Source organism: Gambusia affinis, linkage group LG10 (assembly GCF_019740435.1).
Source record: "Gambusia affinis linkage group LG10, SWU_Gaff_1.0, whole genome shotgun sequence".
Taxonomy (NCBI): domain Eukaryota; kingdom Metazoa; phylum Chordata; class Actinopteri; order Cyprinodontiformes; family Poeciliidae; genus Gambusia; species Gambusia affinis.
The window spans coordinates 6,383,718-6,407,266 of NC_057877.1; the positions used below are offsets into that span (position 1 = coordinate 6,383,718).

Here is a 23,549-nt window from a genome sequence, read left to right on the forward strand (position 1 = left end):
AGAGGAAATCCTGTACTTTATATAAAGCTCATTGGTGCAAATTTGATGAGCTGTAATATTTTGGGAATATTATTCTAAATAAGTATTTGAAAATTAAGTATACTTGATTTCTTTGGGAACAACATGGAGCTATTAGCTAGGAGACATATTAAACAGACCATGCATCTATTGTATAGGACTACCTATTGGTGTACTGTAAATTGCACTAGTAAAATGATTTTTCTTTAGTGGATAGGGGACCAAAACTGGCTCCAGCCCGAGGCCCCACATCCCTGTACATCCGGCCCTGCTGGTGAATTATGAAAGCAGCGAACGACACAGGAACTTACGAGCTCCGCAGCTTCTCTCTTGGCGTTGTATGTGTCCAGATGCTCCTGCAGCTCCAGCACACTGAACTTCAGAGTCTCCAAAAGTCCACAAGAGACCAGCTAAGACAGCATCACACAAACACAACAGATTAGATGCATCTATTTAGGCACAACAAGTAATGATTTTTATTTTTCTTAAAGAAATGCACGCGGCCGACAGGATCAGACTCACAGTCTCTGCATCCAGGAGCACGGTGGGGCACTGCGAGTGAGACGTCATGACCTCGAGCGAGCTGAGGAACTGGTTGCCCATTCGCTGGAGCCTCTCCCCCAAAAAGCGGACAGATGAATGTGTGATAGAACCAAACTTCCTCTGGATATTCTGTTCACCAAGAATCAGAAGAAAAAAAACAACTATTAATTCTCCTAAACACGCAGATAAAAAACAAAACAAATGTTGATGGATTTACCTCAAATAGCCGAGAGAACACATGGAACGTGTAAACAGCAGAGGAGCCATCTGTGTCCGACAACATCTGGTTGACATGGCAACGCCAAGCGTCCTCCTCGTTGTCATAGGCGACGGGCTGGAACGCCGCCAGGATGGCTGAGAGGAAGGGCGAAGGGGGCGGAGAGGCCTGGATCTCTGGGAAGCCGTCTGCGTCACCTTCATCTTGACTGAAACACACAGAGGAGCCAATGAGCTCCACTCCGACATGCTCCACATTCCTTCACTGAAGGGCAAATGTAAACATGCGCGCGCACACACACACACACACACACACACGCACACACACATGGGTGCACACGCTTGTTTTCACAGCAAGTAAACAACCTCGCTGCTGTTTTTCTCAGAGAAGCATGCCCACACTACGCAGCAGGACTTGCATAACAACACTTGAGGTTAGCATTTTAGCAACACGCAAACGTCTCACATATAGGTACTCACAGGCCTGACGGACCAAAGAGCCTGAAGAAGCAGACGGAATATAGATATCTGAAGCCTGCACTGCCGAGCGCTGCGACGGACACGGTCTCTGTCCTCATCCTCACCCCCAACTAACGCTTCTCATCTCTGCCCCCCTCCTCGATCCTCTCCCCCTCGTCTGCAGCCTGACTGTGCTGCAACTGCTAACGGCACAAGCGCACAGCACTCTCATCCCACACAGGACTGCAGAGTGCTCTATACAAGCTAAGCACCTACACACTACACACACACACACACTTCTGCATGCAGTCCCAGCTCCTGGTTGCACACTAGTGGAACGTTGCTGGAGATGGTTTAATCTTCCCCCCTCCAACTCATAAATCCACATCGTACATTTTACTAAGTAAGAGGCGAAGTTAGCAACTATTTGTTCAATCTGGCTGTTATTGCTTCAGCGTAGTTTCTATCTCTTTAAAAATGTCCTTCAGCAAAAATTGGCCCACCTTCATATGGAGAATGGACGGGAGCCAGCGTGCGCCAGGCTGAAGCACTGCCAAAAAGATATTTTCCACTGCAATATGTTTCGTCTTTTACCTGCAGAAGCTATGCGACTTGTTTTTTGTTGACAGATTATACTCTACAAATGCTTATTTATTTTTCATTTTGCATGCACAATTCTTCAGCTGATCCCACAAACTGAAAAATCCAATCGCCAGCCAATCAGAGAAGTCGCCAACACTCTTCAGTGAGGATGTGGTTCCTGAAAAAGGACGACTCAAGCTGCGTTACAGGGAACTGTGTTTTCCACGACATGTTGATATATGACCACAGTTCATTCAAGCTGCAACAAAAATGTGGAGATCAGCTTCACTAGCCTCCCTGCTTTGGTAACAAACAATAAACTACAATCTAAAACCAACATCAAGTTTCTTTATGGCAGAAATGCTCACAGCTGTTGAAGTATTTTGAAGTACACCGTGGTACCAGTATGTATATGCCAGTTTAAAACCAGCTAACATTTTTGTGTTATAAACGTCCTAACATTTATAAAGTTGAAGAAATATTTTAAATGAGCTTTTTTTATTATTATTATTATTATTATTATTATTATTATGTGTGAATATAAAAAAATCTGAAAAATAATTTAATTTACTGGACAAACATAAACTACTTGTCTTCAGCAGAAAAGGCATCTGTAGATCACAAACATAAGCATCATTTCTCTTTTTAAAAATGTCAACAAAAACCCCTAAAACAAACGAACAAAAAACAAAACAAGGCCCATTGGTGTTAATTTTCTGTCAGCAATAAGAATGTTGAAAAACTCTTGCTAAACAAAAGACAAGTAGTTTATGTTGTACTGTGCTTTAAAGGCAATACGCACAAAACCACCAGTCTCTCATATAAGACTGTACAGAGGGTTTAAAAAGTGACTTTATTAATATTATTGCCTTCATTTTAAATATATTAATTAGGTTTTACTGGAACTGTTCCCCAACACATTTCCTTCTGGTATAAATGACTTATACCAGAATGAGTAAAGCTAATTTTATGTAAATTTTTCACAGTTTTTTGTGTCTCTATCAGTCTTTATTCATAATAATCAGAAAGGAAATTAGACAAATGAGAGCAAAGGACCAATCAAAAAACTCTAACCTCCTTATTCAAAATATCATTTACCTAGACATGCCGGAGAAGTCTGCCTCCTCTTCCTCACAGCGCTCATCCAGCTCCTTCAGGGCCTTCGTCACGTCCTCTTCCCACAAAGAGCCACAGGTGCTGTCCGGGTCTGGATCCGGCTTGGGATCCGGCGTGGAGGGGATGGACAGAGGCAGAGCGGTCTGGCAATCCTCCTCACAGAACAACCCTGGCGGCGTGTCGATGGCCGGCGGAGGAGGGGGGGCCGGGTCCAGGTCCTCGTGAGGGTCCTGGGTCTCCTGGGCGTCCTGGGAGTACTGGGGGTCCTGCGAGTCGGGGAGGTCGCACAGCTCTGGTGCATCGGACGGCAGAGGGGGGACGCTGCAAAAGCCCGTGTCCTCGCTCATGCTGCTGCTCAGCTCATCTGCCGCGGTCATGCTAACACCGTCCTGCAACGCAAAGCAACATGGAGGCACTCAGTGACAGCTTACCAAGCAAGTTTACTTACTGTGTCATCATGAAGTACTGGTCGCTTTGTACCGTGTAGTAAAACTACAAGCAGGTTACAGGTTACTTGTTTATGTTATTAGTGTAGGTATTTTAAAAATCCCATTTAGGAGGTTAGCATACAACCTCCACCATCTCAAGTATTTCTTTTTTTGTTATTCTCTAAGAGCAAATTTATGACTGGATGCTATTAAACATAGTTTATATGATATTCTAACTAAAAGTCAGCGCTAAAACTTTAGGTTTCAGGTTGATTTTCTATTAGTAAAACAATGGGACTGCCTTAGCTCGGTAATATGCTGCCTCAAGCCACTGTGACGTGAAAATGGTGGCCATCATGGTAAGAGTCCAGACTTGGTGTTGGAGAAAAGATCGTCTCCAAGCACATCTAGCAAATTTCTACAAGCGGAGAATTAAATCTCAACTTCTTGCTTTGTATTTGAATGCGATTCCAGTGGATGGGTCAATAAACAGAGAACATTTACTATTGTTATTATACCTGGTGAAGATGTGTAAAATTTGACAAAATAAAATTTCCAAGTTAAGAAACATTGCTTTTTTTAAAACTAAATGACTGGAGCTACCCTGATTGGTACATTCTCTGGTAACTCTGTCCAATTAGAAACAGACAGAGGGGTCTTGGACCATTCCTGTTTGCACACTCTCTATTTCTTTACTCATCCCAGTTTTGTGTAAGAAAACTAAACAGGTTAAGTTTGGTGACTTAGATATGTTGATTTGGCCAAATGGCTAGAATTAATATTCCGCTGAAAGACCCAATAATGACCAACGTTTCATTTTCAAATAAAAATGCCAAGGTCACCTTCTGCCTTAAAACAGTTTGCACTGAGTCCATCACCCAATAGAATGGTCACATATTTATGGCAGCTCTGGGATCCCGTAAATAAGGTTTGTTACAGCTGCTGCCGACATTTATGTCACTTTCTCCAGAATCGCAATTAATCTGAGAAATTTACTTCTGTGTGGATTTAAAATCCTACTGTAATACAACATTACGGTGCATCTCTGCTGCACAGTAGCCAACTCATTGCTTAGGTAGACTCAGCTTTTGTTGTTCCTTCTTCTTTTCCAAATTTGTTTAGAAAACTGTTGGATGCACAGTAGATGCAAGCTGCTTGTTAGTGCATCCAGAGGAGGAAATAATGGTTCAGCGGACAGGATTTGGTCAGGATTGTGTGCCGAGCACAATTCCAAGGTTTTCATTTTCAGCACACTTCCTGTTTGGTTTAAGACATCAGATCTTTTCCACGTCAAGGGTTCAAGTGAAGTCATAAGTCACTGGTGTGAAAGTCCAAATCAAGTCCAAATCCTTTTAAGAAATCATGAATCGAATCTAAATTCAGTACATTTGTAACTGGAGTCAATTGTGCGCAGCATGACTGGAGTAAAGATCTATGTTGCTCAACATGAAGGAGGACGAGTTCTGACTAAGAGAGCATCAACTCTTCTGGCTGGACTCTTTTAGCTTCATTTAAAAGTCTGACGCATTAAGAAAACGGCATGTGGCAGGCTGCCCAGTACGTCACAGGGATGGCATCTATATTATGGAAAGCTTTTAGCGGCACTCATGGTCGTCCAGGATGGAACGAGTAAGAGTATTGATGGTTTTATCGGGGGCTCATTATACTAAGAGCTCGGGGTGAAACAAGAGGGGGAGGCAGGAGGACCTTGGGATGATATTGAGATCCTTTGCAAAAAGGAGTTAAGCTTGTAGAGCAGAGTCACTGAAGGGTAGAAACACTTGATGAAGCATTCGAGCATAAACGGAGACACGCTCGACTTCAGCCTTTCCTGCGCTGCCCATCATCTAAAGTCATGAACATTATAACTAGGTGCATATTTTTTTAATACTTTGTCAAAAACGTGCATTTTCCAAGGAGTTTTTCACATGACCGATGTGGTGGTCAACACAGTATAATCGGCAAATTATTGTCATCGAAAGTATCACTGCAAAGAACTTTCCAGACAGCAGTAAATGTTTGCTGAATTATTTAGGTACTATACATTCAGGGTCTCTGGGCCAGTAATAGAATTGGTAACGGTTATGATTTAATGCAGCTTTAAAGTTTTCGAAGGTAAAGAGAAGATTGTGGTCTCCATGCAGTCTTAAAACAAAAGTAAAAGCATCTGTTCACCTACAGCAACCCTATATTTTCCAATTTTATATAATTTATTAAATGGCTTGAATCGTTGACTCAGTTCTTTATCTTGATCCTTCAGACTCACTACTGCCCCCTGTATTTTAAAAGCCATTCCCACAAAGAGAAAGAGGTGCTGTTCATGGCACTAAATAAAAAGAGAACATGTGAATGAATGATTCACAACCTTAAACACAGCAATCCTAAACTTTCACATGATTTATTCCACCCTGATTTAGCATCATTACCTTAAGATATACACTTACTATATTTCATTTTTCCTTTCCTGGGAGCTGGAATAGATATAATCAGCAGCTTCTAGGCATATTAATTAAATTGGCTTCATTATTTTGGCAACAAAAACAATATATTACAATTTAAAACCAAAATTACTTCTTACTGAAGTATTTTGAAGAATGTTATGGTACCAATATTGTTGTTCACATAGACGGATAAATCATAATTTTCTCCTAACATACTTTTTCCTTTTTAACAGATGTGTTAGTCTTTGCCTGTGATGGACTGGCAACTTGTCCATGGTGTACCCTCCATCAACAGATATCAATATATTAGAAAATATGATTGAATGCTTTTATCGTTTGCCATTTAACTGTAAAATTGCACAACTAAATGTGAATGTTGTATGTAGGTTGCCTAATAGAAGGCAGTTATGTTTTATTTTTAGTGTTTATGTTTGTGGGGCTCTAGAAGCAGAGATTGAGGAATTGCAAAAAAAGCCTGGAGAATTAGAAAATATTGCAGTTTTATCACACCGCTATAATTACCACAACATACTGTGCTAAAATGGCTTTTTTCAGTAATCAAGATTAACAGCATGCACAATCGTTTTTGCTGGAAATGTTTCACTAATTCTGAGAATTTCTTTGTCAACTTACACTGGTTGACCAGTAGGTGGCAGTGTACGAGATGAGAAAAAGCCCCAATAAAGAGGCTTAAACGCATGTAAACCAAGAACACTTGCACACATACAAGTAAACCATTATCCATGACAAGAATAAGTTGAAAATAATTCAGTGTTAATGCACTCAAAGTAAAATATTCCCCAAACAAATGACAACCAGATCATCATAACGTCTCAGCATTGTTAGTGATTAAAGTCAGTAGCAGTTAGTAGCATAAGACAGCTTATGGCGTGTTAAAAAAGTAGCAAATGGAAGAGGTTTAATTGACGAGAGCACCTCTGACTGAATTTCAACTTAGTGCGCTTTTAAAATTCAACAAACCACTTAAAAAGGACTTATACTCACACATGCTTCTGATGAAGAGAACGGACCTCGGGTCGTTTTCACAAGTTTTTAAACGGAGGATTTAGTTGGAATGGTTATTGGGGTTGAGCAGTAACAGCTGGCCTGAGGTGAGTGCTTGCTTTCATCTCTTCCCAAAAATCACATAGCAAAAGCACAAGAGCTAAAGAACCAGCCTCCAGCGCCCACACCCAGAGCAAAGCAACCAAGAGAGGGGAATTAAGCAGCTAAAAACGTCTGAACCCGATAGCAAGTCACAGAACCGACCCCATCAAAAAAAAAAACCACATCCCTAAAATGTTTTCTCTTTTTTCCGCTAAAAACCGACAAGACATGAAGTAGCGCAAAAGGCAGACAGAAGCAGAGAAGGAAAGGAAAGTTAAGCTAAAAAGCACCCGAGCACCACAGTTTATTGCTTCTCCCGATTGATCGCACCTCAGGCAGCTGGCTGCTGGTGCTGTCTGAGTGGGCCATCTCCAAACTGGGGCTATCCAGTCGGGGGAGGGAGGGGACTGAGGGCAGGGAGGGCAGGACGGTGGCCTCTTCGGTCATGGCGCTGCTGGACGATTCCTGGGACTGCTGCAACGAGTCCACATGGTTGGACGCGGTGTCATCCGTCGCCGAGTCGCTGTTCAGCTGGAAAACAGAAACGAGACGACGGGTTTCGGCGCGGATTATTACGGATATAAACACACGAGAATACAGTTAAATCTGATAGCTGATAACTATGTTATCTAATCTGAAAAAACGCAAAATCTTACCAAGTATTTTTGGTCTGGTTTCTAATAGGGGTGCACCAATCTGCTTTTTTCACTTCTGATACCGATACAGATATCTGAGGTTTAGTATCGATACCGATCCGATACATAAAAGCGGTATTAATCGACTTAAAATGTTGTTTATTGGATCCGTGCATTTCTAGCTTCCAGGACAAATATCTTTGTACACTTTAAATAAGAGCAAACTGACATAGAAGTAACTTTTCAGCAAGAAACAGGAGCTTGTTTTTAGTCAATAATTACTTAATATTGATGAAGAATTGCTAGTTTACAAATGATTTCACTGATGATATGGTAAAGATGCTTTGTTCCACCCGCAGATTATTTCACTTATATAGTTCTTTTTCATCAACATTAAGGAATTATTGGTTTGCTGAAAAGTTGCTTTGAGTTTTCAAGTGCACAAAGATGTTAGCACTAGAAAGTAGACCAAATACTCTTGGTAAGATTTTGTGGTTTTACAGTGTACTTGATCCTTCCCTAAAAAGGTTCGTTGAATGCAAATATTTTAGGTTGTGTGCAATCAAAGACAAGAAAACCTCTTCTTTCCTTAGTTTAGGAGACTTAAAATAAAAAATTGCAAACCTTCACAAGGTATTAAACAAATAACATGACCTCAGTATCAATATCAAGCAAGAGAAGTTTAGTCATTTTAGTCTTGAATTCTCTCACCCTGCATCTTAAAATTACTTCAGGCTATTCCAAAAAATGATCATGCTATTAGCGATTTAACTTCATTGACTGGCTTCACATTGCAAGTACAACGCCTTACAACAACCCTTGGACTTTTTCGCTTTCTGTCAAGTTACAACTACAAAACCAAAATGTTTTCTACTGAAATTTCAAGTGACAGACCAACTCAAAGTTAAATTTTTTTTTAAATGTCAATATAACAAATGCAGACCTTTTTTTTTTTTTGCATGCAGTAAATTCTGCATTAAATTTCCACAATGGAATGCCACAAGTATCAGTAACATTTACATTATTACACTGACAAACCCCAACATACTGTTAATTTTCTTAATGTTTTCCCCTGCAACGATCATCTACCGAAAATTAGGGGTGGGAATTTATTGCATAGTTTATTGTGAAAAATTTCTTCCGACAAGAAACTGATTGTATATCCACAAAAAGACGTAAATTTGAACAAAAAAAACAAAAAAAAATCAGCTATTGTGAGCAATTTAGTGATATAAATCAAACTTCTTTAAGTAAATGACATCCTAAAGAAGATTATTCCAAATGGGCCTGTTTTTCAAAAGCAGTATTTGTGTTTGTGGTGCTAAGAGTGCTGCGTCTTATCATCACAGTGACCTAAAAAAAGCAACAAAAGAAAGGTTTTTTAAATCATCATTTCTATCGTTGCCACAATAGCAATACAAAGTTTTGCAATGAAACACCCCTACTGTCACTTCTGCACAACTTCTTGTTGGTCTGCCAATTAAATCCTAATGACAAAATGTGAAAAAACCTCAAGGGGCGTGAATACTTATTGAAGGTGGTGTAAATGCTGCTTGCACTCAAGCATAAAAACTGGATGACTTATGTCTCTTTGGGAGTCACATGTTCAAATAAAAGGCAAAAGCTCATTCTCTCACTATGCATTATCAAGAGGAGCAGAGGAGGAAAGAGAGAGAACAAACCCTTTCCAGAATGAGTTCAAGCATTTCTGTTATCTTACAATTTAAGCTTGCAAGGCAAAATGAAGAGGAGTTAGAAACAAGCTGGAGAATTGTTAGAAAGTGGCAAAAACGGACAATGCAGGTTTGGAAAAACTACAATTTTATACTTTAATAGAGTGTGCAAAGAAAAAATTAACTCACTGTACTTACTGATAACTCATTTCTATACTATATCTTCCTACTGACTTTACAAATGTAAAGTAAATACACTGTAAGTACACAATTTCACTTTGAGCCAGAGGTGAAAGGACTGGGCTGAGACTTAAAGGAGGGCAACTACCACCACCAGCAAAGAAGCAGGCAGCAGGTCCAGCTTAGTATGCGCGCGCATACACACACACGCACACACCATGCCAGCGGGCTGTGTGAGGGGTCACGGTAGATTGGGTAGGTGGAGGTGGGTGTGTGCGGACCCTGGTCGGAGTGAGACTTACAAGGCTGGAGCGGGTGAGAATCTGGCTAGCGCTCAGTACCTCCTCCTCCGACGACTCATCCGTGTCCTCGTGGTTGGTGAGGTTGAGGCTCGGCGTGCTGCCAGCGTACTGGCACTCCTGCAAAGACGGCGTATCCCCCTTGTCCATGCTCTCCAGGGAGCGGCGGCGCACCCCCCAGTTGAAGTTGTCCATGCTCTCCCCCTGCAGGACAAGCAGGCCGACAGCAGTGAGACGGAGTGCGCAGAAGGGAAGGTTTGGAATGTGGGTAATAATAATTTAAAAGATAATAAAGACACAAAACCGACATTTCACCACGTAATGTTCTAAAAAAAATAAAATAAATTAAAAAAGAAGGGTGCTTTCACACCAGTTCCTTTTAATGTACTTCTAGTTTGTTTGCCTAGAGTTTGGTTTGTTTGGGGAGGTGTAAGCGTGCAATTGAACTCTGATGTGAACCAAAAAAAAGGTGAACTCTGGTCCATCTACAAACCCAGGTTTAGGTTTGGTTGAAGTGGACTCTGGTTAAAATGCATATGTGAACGCAAAGGGACTGGAGACTGCCCCCAAAAGCAGGAAATGGACTATACCGCGAGGCATTCTGGGTAAATACAACCAAAATAAATGCGAGTCCAGCACAGAAATAGTATTTTACCAAAGACAAAAGAGAAATTCTACAACCATAAAAACTTAATTTTTGTTTATATTTTGTGAAGAAGGAAATTGCGCCGGTCTTCTTCTGAAGTTTTCATATCGTTTCCTTCAGTGGTTTTTGGTGCAGCGTCATCGAAGGTAAGAGGTGGGGCTTTCACACCCTTTATTCAAAGGGTGTAAAAACGAACCTCGCCAGTTAAAAACGTGAGAGATGTTGCAAAACCAATCCCCACTTAAACCGAGACTACCGGACTATCAGGTGTGAAAACACCCTAGGTCTCAAAAGAAAAAAAAAAATCAACTGAAATCAAAACATCAAAAGGTCACATGCGTGAGTGGGTGGCGTAGGTTTTTCTCCACATTTTTGGGATGAAACATCATGCTAAGATCTAAAGCTATAAAAATGTCCACAATCACAAGGGAAAATCTTCAAGTCAAAACGTCCAACAGCACTTAATTGGATGGCGACACAGGGAGAACAGCAGGATGGGGGGCGGGGGAGGAATGAATTATCTTTTGGGCCTAGAGACATACCTGCAACTCCTTGTAGCAAGAGAGGAAAAAGAATATGTATGTTAGTAGACTTAAGACTGCTGGAAAACAATTTTGCTAATTTGTCGCAACTAATTCAAGTCTGATAAGAAGAGAGCAATGGCAGGGCTAACAACTGAAAGTAATAATATTTTCCACCCACGTTTAGCTTCTGAATCTGCAGTAATCAGACGCTCTGAACGTAAACCCACCTCAGCATCCTCCAGCTCCACGTCCAAGAAGTCAAAGTCCTTAAAGACACCAAACTGCTGCTCGCTGCCCGTGTCTTCGCCCTGAACGTCCTCCTCTCGGACCACCTCCTCCACTGTGGGGATGAGGCTGGTCTGCTGGTCCGCAGAGTCCAGATCCTCACTGGATGAGAAAACCACCTGCAAGAATAAAAGGTTTATGTTGTCAGACGGTCCAATACAAAATCTCTACACCCTTAAAATAAAAAAATTGAAAATGTTAACTTCCACCAAAGTGACCAAGCCGCAAGTTAAATCAGCAGGATTTATGAGACTTTGTCTGAGGCCACAGAGAAGGAGAGCAGTCTTACAGATGGATTTTTGGGAATGCCGGACTCTGGACCACATAAAGACAGGACATTCATCAGCCTTTCTCTGGTTCTTCTCTGTAACAGAAACACATGAAAAATTAGAAAACAAAATACTTAGTAAGCTCTCCACGACTTTATTCTGGTCCTAGAATTCTCAGAGTTAAGGTGAAAGTTGCTATCTTCCAGGGAACATAAACTAAGACTGCAGTCTGATGTAGGGACAAAACGATTAATCAGGTCAATTATTTATTGAGATAATCGTCATCTAATTTACTAATTGATTAATCATTAACTTGGGAATACAGATTCGAAAAAAGGTCACCATCTTAAGAGTAGCAATTAAACCACAGCTGTACAAATGCAATATGCAACAACATATTTATTTTCCGATTTTAAAAAAGGGAATTAGATTGTCTATTTGCATTTTTAAATATATTTTTAATATTGTATAAAATAAACTTAAGTGGTTAAATGAAAAATCCAATGAATGAGCCAAAAATGTGTCAAAATAAGTAGTTAGTTGCAGACCTAGTTCAAAGCATTTAATGGTAACCGAGCTAACAGTGAATACTGGAAAGTAGGATGACCCATGAGAAGGTCAGTTCATTAATCATCTTGTCGTTTAAAAAAAAAAAAAAGTTGTACAGATTACTGCCTCACAGAATGATTCGTTCTTGTAATGTGTATCCACTGAAAGAAACTACCTGCGACAGCTGAGGCCTCTTCCAGCTCACTTGCACCAGACCGTTAGAGTTGGAGCCAGACGACGTTGACGAGGTGCTCCTCGTCACGGCAATCACCTGCGCCTTTCCGTTTCGCCCTGCAACGGTACGCTGATCGCCATATTTGTGGCCTATAATTGGTGTCTAGAGCCAGAAAACAAGTTTCAGCAACAAAGTGCTAAGAATGTGAGCTGCTTGGAGGCAAGTTGGTTAAAAACGGCAGGTCGGACCTCTGAGATGTCAAAATGGAAGTCCAGGGTCTTTCCAGGCAGCTCCTTGGATGAGTTGTTGAATATGCGAGTGAAGGCGATTTCTGGTGACCCGCAGGACTCTGAGCTGTACGAACGCTGCACGTCGTCTGGAACCACCAGACTGGCTGATCGAGACACAACCATCTTCAGGATGTTTTGGGCTTCTTTCCAGTGCGGGCTCTGTAGCAAAAGCAGACGGCGTTATCATGATGTAGTGAAAAAACAAACAGTAAAAGCGTTTCTTGTAATTCATGCATATTTTTCCTCTGAAGAGAAAAAACATTACCAACAGAAATACAATATGGCATCATTTGCGTACTGCGTGATCTATGACCAACCCAGAAAAACCCTTCAAGGAGGTTGATGGGAAGGCATGCTAAAATACTCACAAGCCTCCTGGAAATACAAACCCCTATTAAGTCATTTTCAGAACTTTCTTTAAGACGCTAATGGCAGTGGAGCTGTCAGAGACACGGATGATACGGAGCCGTGTGGCTCCCCTGAGACGGTCGGTAGAAGGCGGCCATAAAAACGCGCTATGCTCTGTAACCCTGAAAGATGAGGTGTTTCTGAGTTAACTGCTCTCCTGTTTATAGATCAGTCCAGTTTTCTTTCACACACAACACCGTGCGTTTGAACTGCAATGTCATTTAGGAAAGTACACTCCAGTAAAAACCAGAGCTGAAACGATTAAGCAAATTAATCGTGATTAATCAATTACTGAAGTGATTGTCGAATAATTTCGCAATCAATTAATTGTTACCTGCAGCAGAAAATGCCCATTTGCTGAAAGAACAGCAAAGTCAGATCAGCAATTAAACTAAAACTTACTTGGTAAAATGCTAATAAATGCAAACGCTAAAGAGTTTTACATGGAATAATTCTGTTGAATTTCCACAACATTGATATTAAGTATCAGCACCATACATTTTATACTTTTTTCCTGTCATTACGTAGTTTGAAAACGTTCTTTTTTAAAAACAATTTTCCACAAATATCAACACCTTATAGAAAAATAGATTTTATCTTCTTTTTTGCAAAGATTTGATGTTTTTTTTTTTTTATTTATTTTATCTGAAAACTTAAAAAGGTAAGAGGAAGGCTAAATGAGTGACGAGAAAGCTGCCTTTTTTACTTCTTTGATAGTTTAACCTGTCTGCTATGACGTTTGCACAACATTTTTTTATGAAAAGAATTAACACTCAGACTAAAGTCTTACTAATAACGGTCAGGAAAACAGTCTAAAAGGCCAACAAGTAGACATTTTGGGTGTTTTTTTGTTGTTGTTTTTTTTAAACAGTAAAGCTCTGTTTTAGAGAAACTGATCTCACACACACAATACAATCTTCCCCTCCTAGAAAAAATTAGTAAAAGGAGAAACCCAGAAAACAATATTTGAAATGTTTAAATAAAAACTGGGCCTGGGTAAAAACAGAGAGTGGAATCTTTCCAAAAACTCAAAATACAAAATTTAGACTGGTCTATCTCTACTCGTAGTAGCATAACTTACTGTTAAGGGGAAGAAAAGAAAAAAAAAAAAAGCTAGCAATTGATGACAAAGTTTCCAAAGTTACTTACTCACCTGAACATATTTGCCAATGATCTTCATGATGTCAAGGTTGAACTGTTTGACAGGAGCTGCTGATAGATCAATGTGACTCAGGAGGCTGTAGATGATTTGCAGCAAGGACTGCTGCATGCTGGGTAGGCCCTTCTCCAACAGCTGAGATGCAAACATTCATCATTAAAGCTCATGTCTACTAGTCAGAACTGACACAAAGAAGCCTGATGTTCATCTCTCGTACCTCTGCCAGGTAAGTCACCAGGTTCAAGGTTCTCTCTGCGAAGGCGTCGTGGACGTAGCGACAGACCACGTTGATCCAGTTGGTGCAGTCGCGGGAATAGCTGTGTGTGCTGTACAGGCTCATCATGTGAGCCAGGTTGGAGAGCGTGGCCGACTTCTCCTCCGCGCACACCTTGGCGATCTTATCAGCCGTCTCCTTACAGAAGGGAGTGGGGCTGTCGAAGTGCTGAATGAGGTGAGGCAGCAGGCACAGGATGTTCAGAGGGAAACCTGGGATCAATCCGAGGAGGAAAATTATTAGAGCAAGGTCGCATACACCGCCTTGAAATGTTAAACAGATTGCCACAGTACAGCCAGATGTCAAACATCACAGCCTGCAGACAAACCTTCAAGGTAACAGCTGTGTGCCTAAATATTATTTTATGAATTAAATCAATAGGTCAAATGGGTTACACACCTCTGACTTAAATGATAGGCCAACAAAAGGCAGTGCATGCAGGTGAAAGGGGTAGAAAAGGATTACAGCTCCAACTCTCTGTGAAATGTTTGTCCAACAGCTATGAAGGGACTTGAAAAGCACTATGATCAGAGGATTGCTGTCGAATCAAGTGGTAACAATAGTACAGCAAACAGAAACAGAGTTTCCTTATTTACAGCCCCACCACTCAGAGATTAAGATGAGACCACTCAGACATACCTGCTACTTGTGAAGCATCGACCAGCGTGTGCCTGGAGACGCTGATGAGCTTGCTGAGCAGGTGGATGGTGAGTTCCTGCGTGGAAGCGGAGGTGAAGCCTTTGAGGAAGAGCTGCAGCAGCCCTGGGAAGTTGTACCACTTGAGCTTCCCCTGGACGTTCTCCAGCCGCTCTCTGCTGTCCGCCCGCTCCAGAGGCAGCTGGCCCAGCAGCTTGTTGAGCAGCCGCAGCGCCAGCAGGTACTCGAACTCGTAGTCGGACTCGAGCAGGGAGGCCGCGATCCAGAAGACGGTGGCCATCAGGTTGGAGGGGTCCACCGGTGGGACGGCTTCGCCTCCCGGGCTCCCGCCCCCGCCCAGCGACGTCAGGCTCTTAGTGCGCAGCAGGTTGGAGGGGTCATCGCTGAGTCTGTCTGCGACGTCCAGCGTGTTGCTTCGACGTCTGTCCGCTTTCCGGTCGCCGATGATGCTGGCGCGAAGTGAGTTGCTCCGAGTGTGGACGTAATGCAACAGGCCGCCGCTGTTGAGGTTGAGCTGGCCTGTGCTTTTCCTGTTGGCGGCTAACTTTGCTCCCAACGATTGGTCACGGACAGAGCTTCTAGAAAGAGAACAGTGTGGACTTTTAAAGGAGCAGGGTTAAGCGTTTTCCAATCAAATAGTACCATTTTATAGAGCAATCAACTTTTAGTTGTTGTAAAATGCTATATATATCAAATATAACTTAAAATAAATTTCACTTCATAATTTAACTTCTTGAAATTGGGCATCTCTCTTTAAGAAACTCCTGCTTTCTGAAACTCCTGCCTTCAGAAAGTCATCACAACACTCCTCTGTTAATCCTTTAATATAACATATATATACAACATATATATAACAAAATAACATATATATATATTACAATTTTTTTAACCAGTGCTTCACTGAGAAGTAGAAGATATAATGAGCTCAGCAAATGTGCAGCTCCACCAGCTGTTTGCTAATTGCTGCTGGCTAGTCTGAAGGAGCTGAGTGAGAGTCGGGTAGCAAGGCTGCTCTGTGTGGCAGAAGCTTGTAAACTGCAGCTCTGAGCAAGAGTTGCGTCTCAAAGGCAGCACCAGGTGTAACCAGGCATTTTGCACAGCTGAATGGTTGCCGTGGGAGATTAAAGGATTTCTCAAACACCCATGAAAGAATCAAAGCAACACTCCAGGTATGATTTTGATGAGGGAATAACATAACATGATTAAAAGCAAAAAATAAAAAAGCTGATTTTATCCAATATTGCTCCTCCAACAGATTTTGTCTAATCGTGCAAAAATAAAAGAAGAAAAAAAAATAACCAATGCCAAACTAAGGAGGGAATTTGTGAGAAGACTTACTGTGCTAAGGCAGAGAGGAGATCGTAGTTTTTGACAATGTCTGCTAAAGTGTCGATGCTTGACTCTAATGTCAGGAGGAGCTCGATGACAAAACCCTGGAAAAATATGAACATATATTTAGTCAGTTCAGATCAGACAGCTTGACATTTTTCCACAACCAGTTACATTTTGTCTTTTAATAATGGATTAAATTTATTCAGAGCAGCAGGAAGATCCAATGTTTTAATATCCTGACCTGGGCGTCCTCTCCTGGGTCTCCTATGGTCTCCACCAGTCGAGACAAAATGTCAGACAGCGTGGCCGGAGTCAGAGGCTGTTTGAGCGCCCGGAAAATCTGGAACGAGCGACCGGCGTAGTGTCGAGAAGAGCAGGACAGAGCTGTTCTCAGAGCTACTTCGCTCAGCATGGAGTCCAGAGGGAAACCTGAAGAGAGGCGCGTAACATGCAGATAACTCCAACACAAAGTCGACAGAAGAACGGGCAAAAACGACAGAAGAGAAGCCGTGGACGTCCGTTCAGACCTGTCTGGGACTGCTTGAAGACTGTGACGACGTGTCTGACAAAAACGCTTAGCTGGTCGGCGCTCTTAATGTTGGAGTTCTTCGGAGAGACGTCTTCGTGATTCCAGAGTGGACCTCGCTTTCTACACGGGGGGAGTGAACAAAGATCAGGTGCTACCAACAGGCCTGTCACGATAGCAAATTTTGCTGGACGATAAACAACAATGTTGTTTTGAGATCATTGGCAAATAATGTGCTGATAATGGCATAGTAACGTAAGTTTGCCCTCTCAAAGATCAATAAAATTTGCATCTGTAAAAGAACACTCCGCACAGGAACTGAAATATCAAATAACAAAACACAACAACCAAGAACAAAACAAAGCAAAAAATAAATAAAATGGATAATGAAATCTACACAAAATTTTCCTACAAAAAATATCACCAGAATAGAAATGATCAAGCTCATTTTAATTAAGCAATTAATAATTTATCTAAATTAATTGCTCAGGTTTAGGTAGCACACCAGAAAAAAAAACAAAACACAGATGAGACCAAACCAAACTCAAACCCATGCAGAACCTAAAAATCGGCTCCTCTTAGACACCACTGGAAGCATGAAAGCATAATTGTTATAAAATTAAGTAAAACACTCGGCGTTGCTATAACTACTGTCTCAAACTGAGCTGCATCATGAGAATGTATATAAAATCTACTTCAATGAACACAAATAATTATGCCGTATCTTCCTCACCTTGACGTAATGAACTCGATGAGGCCCTTAGCCTTGTCGTCCTGTTCGGCATTAATATCAGCCTCGATGAGAAGCGTGGGGGAGAGGTGGGACAAAGTGCTGCTCCCCGCCCCGAGGCTTATGCTGGAGGATGTGGAGCTGGTGCTGAGGCCGGAGTCTGTCATCGGTGACGGCTGAAAATCTGGCAAAATCTCCTGCATTCCTGTGAAAACATTCAACAAAAGCACATATGGGAAAGACCTTTGCTGCCGCCCAGTGGCCAAGTTTGGGGTGACAAAAGAGAACAATGAAAGTTTTGGTTAAATGTTGATCCCAATACTGGTTAAAAATCTGCTCACACGCCTTTTGTTTAACATTGACTTTGATATCTATCTACTTCTAATTAGGGCTGAAACAATTCATCGGGTTAATCGAGGTTAATTGTGATTAATCTATTACTGAAAGAATCGTCAACTAATTGTAATCAATTAATTAACTGCAAAAGAAAAGGCCATTTGCTGAAAGAACATGGCAGTAATTGAGAAAACTCTAAAAAAATGTGTAAAAATTTTGCACTCAATGTAAAAAAACGTTCTCTCTACGTAAATATGCGACAAAATCGCATACTAGGCACATACTAAAAAATTGTCAATTAATCTACAAATAATCAAGTGTAAACTAAAAGAATGCTATTTTATTGCATTTAGGCAGTAAATGATTATTTTCTTATTTTAACAAAAGTTTATTTCCTTCTCTTAATGCATTTCTAATATTGCATTAACAAGGCTTGAGTGGCTAAGTGAAGAATGTAGCTATTGTTGTTTTTTTATCCGATTAATCATCCAGAAAATGTACACAATAATCGGTTGCTGAAATAACCGTTAGTTGCAGCCCTGCTTTCCGATGGTTGACGGCCGGACTGACCTGTAAGGTTGAACTCTGGAGTTGCTGGTTTCACCGTCAGCACCCGGGGATCGTTGTAGTCTCTGTTCCGCAGCAGCACCATGGCCACAGACTGGCTGTTTGCGGACTGGACAACGAGCAGGTGAAGCAGCAGACGCTTGCAGTGCTCATAGACCTCTGGGTGCTGGTGATCAAAGCCTGGAGGACAAGAACGGGACGACGAAATGACGCCACGAGGCTTGAACGCGAGCAGAGACGAGGCGGGAAACATCAGAGGACGTTACCTATAAACAGAGCATGTAACAAAAGGTGCAGGTATGCGCTCCACTCCACTTTGATCCCGTGGTCTACTATGAGGTCCGTCAGCAGGATGACTGCAATGTTGCATCTGAAACACAAAAAAAAACAAAAAACAAAAAGGAGGACGACTGTGAGCTTTAACCAGCGCTGAACTTCTGCGGCGAAGCATCGTATTTCATGGAACCTGTGGAGCGGCACAGTGGGGGTGTTTGTCTCTGGTAGGTAATCCACTAACGGAGCCCAGCAGCCTCCCGTCGGGGGGAACGGGAGAGGCTCCGGCTGGTTGTGATCCATTACTTTCAAGCGCCAGTTTGCATAAAGTGGCATGGAGTCACCTGGAGGCACATTAGTAAACATGGTCTTACACTATATTAAAATTACACTATGCTGAGGAGGCGTGTGGGAACGTTCTCTGCTTACTCTTCTCGTCTTCATAGGAGCCACCAGAGCTGCTGCTGTACCGAGATTCCAGGCGGTGGTGCTGGCGGTTCAGGTTGCTGTTCAGACCCGAGTAAATATCCAGGTGTGTGTAACTGTGGGAGAAGACGGGCTAGTAAAACAAAAATCTCAGACTGCATATTGCCTTTAGGCATAAATTCAGATGTTCTTCTGAATTTATGCATTCCTAAAGGGGTAGTTTTGAATTGCAGAAAATGCATAAAAAAAGTTGAGAATCTGCAGTAAGATGTCCTCTGCTTTTAGTATAACTCCAGATTATTTGATCCTGGAGGCTGAAGACTGAAGCTGACAGCTAGTTTGACAGAAGACAAGGCCAAAGTAGACTTTTATCTTAAGGGAAACGAACACTTGGAGAGGAAAGGTGCGTCTTGTCGATATGTAACTTAAACACATTAGAAGTTCTGAAGAATCTCAAAAAAGAACAGGTTGCTGGACTCCAGTTTTGCCTAGTTTAATCAGAAACATTGATACTTGCCAGGCATCGCGCCATAGACTAGACATTTATTGTGACACTTATCTAACTCCGCTGATGTTTGTCGTCTTTTCAAACAACTTCGATTTCAAAATCATCAGAGACGTTTACGCATCTGCCATCTTAGAAAGTTCTAAGCTGTCGTGATGTTGGTACATGCTGACTTCATTTTAAAGCTTCCTAAAATACATGGCCGTAATATTTTTGAGAGTTGTTGTTTTAGGACAGTAGAGAATAGCTTTGGTCTCAGTCCCACTCAAGGCTATTTGTCAACTTTAGCTTCAAGGACCAACTAATCTAGGCTTAAAATAAAAAGAAGAGGTCAAGGGAGTGACAAAATGCAGGGAAAAGAAAAAACTCGTAACAGCTTTTAATAGAAACTTTATGCAGAAGTTGGTACCTGTCCTCCATGTTTGGGTCTTTGCTCTTGCTCTCGTGATGACCCTCGCTTCCTGGCACCATGGTATTGCTGCTGGAGGTAGTTCCTGATGGAGAAGGCAAGTAAAACATTGTCTGGCATTGAAAGTACAGCATTTAGTTGATAGACCTACAGATGCACCAATCAATCAACCAGTGACTGGCCAATTATTCCAGGGGGAAAAAATTGCTATTAATTTATCCTCAAATCTAAGAATACTATTATTTTCAGTTGATAAACTAGAAAAGTTAAATCCTTTGAAAACATTTTTATTTAGATCGGGCCTAGAAAAGCCAGCAAAACCTGACTAATTCACTTGTATGTTAGGCCCAAGTCCAAAGTAAACCCGACATATTATTTTAATTAAGATTTTGCTTCTTTCGTTTTAGCCTATAATTTCAGTAAGCAGTGTAAGTTCTCCCAGTTTTGATTTTGTAACACTTGTAACCGCAGGGTGAGTCAATGGCCAATCATCTGGGATGTGTGATTGACAGGAGCAGAGGAGGGCGGGGCTGTGCAAGGTGCTGCGCTTGTTACAGTATAATAAACTTCAGCACCTTAATTTCTTTCTTTGCAGTAAACTATTATTTCCTCTATTTAGACTATAACAAGTATATTAACACATATTTATATTGAGCATTCTCGTAACGTTTTCTCTGTGCACACTGCAGGCTAAAAAATGCATCACATAATCCCGAGCCATCAAGCAGACAATTTTGGCTAGACCCGGCCAAAATTTTAGGTCCGGGCCATGAATCTTAATCAAGAAAAAAAATGATCAAATCCAGAATCAGAATTTACCTTAAAAGCCTGATTTACATCTCCAATGTAAAAAAATGAACTTGTGTGTCTCTACTGGTCCGTTACCTGAGGTCACTGAGGGGATCTTGTAACTGGAGGTGATGCGGTAATAAGGGGGGTTGTCCATGTGAGTCACAGCTGAGCTGACGGGCTCAGTCAGCTGAAGTTCCCACATCAACTCCTCCAGCAGCTGCATAGTTTTATCTCTGCCCAAGTAAACCACCACTCGTTTCACCTGAGGACATGGGAAATACGTTAGAAACAAATGTCACACCTCTCTTGAAAGAAAAAAACAACAACAAACAAACAAAGTGTTGTGGCTTACGTAGGGCAAGAGGCTGGGGTCACTGCTGACCCCGGATATACTGATGAGGAAGTGCAGAATGATTCTGAGGTTCTTTGGCCAACTGTCTGCTAACGTCGTCCACACGTTCTCGATTTCCGACCAGGCAAATTCATCTCCGTACTGCAAAAAACAGACATCGATTGGGATTCTCGGCACGTCGGATTCGTAGCAGGGGGGCGGGGGAGGGGAACCCAAGAAGTTGTCTCACCTTAGCGGTCATAAACATGAGGTTGTTTAGCACCATGGTTGTTGCACGAGGAGATCCCCACCCCTCTCCACGGAGCCAGCGGCGACTGTTCACCATCATGATCTCTTGTTCTTGGCCATCCTCCTCTTCCTCGCCGCTGCCACAGTCCTCCGGTCGCCTCGTGGTCGGCTTGAATTCCACCAGCTCCACGTTGTTCATCCACGGTAGGAGGTAGTGCAACATGACTTGACGGCCACCGGGATGTGCTGTTTGGATACGCTGGCTGACTTCTGCGATTTGGACAGTCACACGGTAGCAAAAATATGATTTAAAAAAAATCCAGAAATGACACATTCTAGTGTTTGTACACTTTTCCCACGGTTAAACTGAAGCACCTTTCAAGCATTTTCAAGGTAAGTTTTCAAACTTTTAGAAATAAAACAATACATATAAACTAAAAAAAGACAGTTTCAATTCACTACTGTACGATACCATTTATTACTGTTATTAATAATGCTTTTGTGGAATATTCAACCTTCTACAGCAGGGACAAGGTAAGCTAAAATAAAGCAAAAATCAATGTTTTGAAATGTCTCTCCTGCACACGTCCTATACACCTGACTGATCCGGGAACAAGACATAAATTTAACAAAAATATGCCCCAATTTCAATAATATTGGTAAACATATTAAAAATATAAGACAATCTTTACTTCAATTACACACATCCAAAGTTTCCCCCAGAAAACTTGCTGGGTCTGATGGATGGACGCAAGGGCAGTGATTCATCCAGCGGCCCGTCGCGTTTTTGAGTTAAAAATTGTTTAAAATTGACATGAAATTTGAAAATATCACTTGATAATGATGTGTTGTTGAAAGATTAAAAGTTTTGAAAAATGACTTGAAAACATAAACAATGTTTAGCCTGGAGGGGGCACAAGTAAAGCCTGGTAGTTACACTGAGAGGGAAACCCTGCAGATCAATAATTCATTAGGAATATTCAAAAAAATAAAGCAAAAAAATTATGTACAAAATGCTCTGCTGGCATTTAGCAAATAGAAACAAGCTAAAGTAAGAAAAGTTTAACTTCAGACAGTGAAGTCTTTGGGTTCAACTGTAAATAATATCTTCCAAATTTAGACTTCTAATCAAACATTAGATTGCACTTTATTACCAATCTGTGCAGTTTCAATATTTCAAAGACTTTATACAGAAATCCAACACTTTCCACATTCCTTGAAAACACCTAGTTGAAATTCAAGCATTTTCAAGGATCTCAAGAAGCAGCGTTTTGTTAAGTAGCTCACCTGAGAAAATAGGCAGAGTGAGCTCCGGATACGTCCTGGCGAGCTCCTCTGAAAGCTGGTAGTAAGACACGGAGTACAGGTGTGGAAGCGGCGAGGGAGGAGTCAAGATGCCATCTGTTCGCTGGATCTCCAGTTTGTGTGCATAACGGAAAAGCTTTGGCTCCAGGATCTGTTTCACACACGCAGCGGTGAGAACGTCTCAAAAGTCGAAGGGAAAATTCCCACCAGAAGCATTGAATGAACACGAACCAGACTGACCTGTAACAGCTGCATGGCTACCTCGTAGATCTCCCTAGAAGAATCAGCTGCCTTGAACAGAATCAGGTTCAGCAGCACCACAGTATCAAACTGATAATCCCTAAAAGGAAGAAAACAAAAAAAGTTGCTTGACGGACAAACAACCCAGTAAAAAAAAAGAAATTGAACTTCATCCTGCTAATGCGTAGTACCTGTTATGAAAGACGCTGGCGATGGCCTTGAAGCAGCCAGCAGCCACGCGCCGTGAGCCGGTGTAACATCGGTCCACGGCCCAAAACATGAGGTTGCTCTGGTCTGGGTTGAGCTCCAGCAGCAACATCACGGCCTCGCAACCCAGCTGGTGGACCTAAAGGTGACCGCAAACGAAAATATTTCAACCGCGACGCCACATCTTCAGGTACAAAAATGGGACTTTAATATATTATATAAAATAAAAAATAAATAAACAAATAATAATAATAATAAAAGTAAAAAATTATCTTCAACAAAGTGGATATAGATCAGAAATTTCAACAGAGTTGAAAAAAAAGAACCTGGGGTGCAATTTTGAATGTCTTGTGTGAAAATTGAATATGAGAGATTAAACAGTCGTGTC

At 41.5% G+C, this 23,549-nt stretch overlaps 1 protein-coding gene across 8 annotated transcripts in view; it reads right to left on the minus strand.

Moving 5' to 3' along the window:
* LOC122838457 (protein furry homolog-like) overlaps window positions 1-23,549 on the minus strand; it is an 86,291-nt gene that overhangs the window by 17,919 nt on the left and 44,823 nt on the right. For 6 of the 8 annotated variants that reach the window (XM_044129119.1, XM_044129110.1, XM_044129115.1 and 3 more), the window contains 28 exons: window positions 23,146-23,300; window positions 22,955-23,054; window positions 22,697-22,865; window positions 21,411-21,679; window positions 21,182-21,322; window positions 20,923-21,091; window positions 20,038-20,122; window positions 19,127-19,239; window positions 18,891-19,041; window positions 18,691-18,794; window positions 18,428-18,604; window positions 17,525-17,726; window positions 16,793-16,914; window positions 16,507-16,694; window positions 16,272-16,366; window positions 14,916-15,511; window positions 14,220-14,488; window positions 13,997-14,137; window positions 12,394-12,594; window positions 12,146-12,307; window positions 11,442-11,516; window positions 11,095-11,271; window positions 9,701-9,901; window positions 7,241-7,441; window positions 2,917-3,323; window positions 779-986; window positions 541-690; window positions 330-428 (listed from right to left, as the gene is read on the minus strand). In XM_044129119.1, coding sequence (XP_043985054.1) covers window positions 330-428; window positions 541-690; window positions 779-986; window positions 2,917-3,323; window positions 7,241-7,441; window positions 9,701-9,901; window positions 11,095-11,271; window positions 11,442-11,516; window positions 12,146-12,307; window positions 12,394-12,594; window positions 13,997-14,137; window positions 14,220-14,488; window positions 14,916-15,511; window positions 16,272-16,366; window positions 16,507-16,694; window positions 16,793-16,914; window positions 17,525-17,726; window positions 18,428-18,604; window positions 18,691-18,794; window positions 18,891-19,041; window positions 19,127-19,239; window positions 20,038-20,122; window positions 20,923-21,091; window positions 21,182-21,322; window positions 21,411-21,679; window positions 22,697-22,865; window positions 22,955-23,054; window positions 23,146-23,300 — 5,127 coding nt within the window. The remainder of the gene's footprint in view (window positions 1-329; window positions 429-540; window positions 691-778; window positions 987-2,916; window positions 3,324-7,240; window positions 7,442-9,700; window positions 9,902-11,094; window positions 11,272-11,441; window positions 11,517-12,145; window positions 12,308-12,393; window positions 12,595-13,996; window positions 14,138-14,219; window positions 14,489-14,915; window positions 15,512-16,271; window positions 16,367-16,506; window positions 16,695-16,792; window positions 16,915-17,524; window positions 17,727-18,427; window positions 18,605-18,690; window positions 18,795-18,890; window positions 19,042-19,126; window positions 19,240-20,037; window positions 20,123-20,922; window positions 21,092-21,181; window positions 21,323-21,410; window positions 21,680-22,696; window positions 22,866-22,954; window positions 23,055-23,145; window positions 23,301-23,549) is intronic. The other 2 variants (XM_044129112.1, XM_044129114.1) reach the window with 2 other exon arrangements.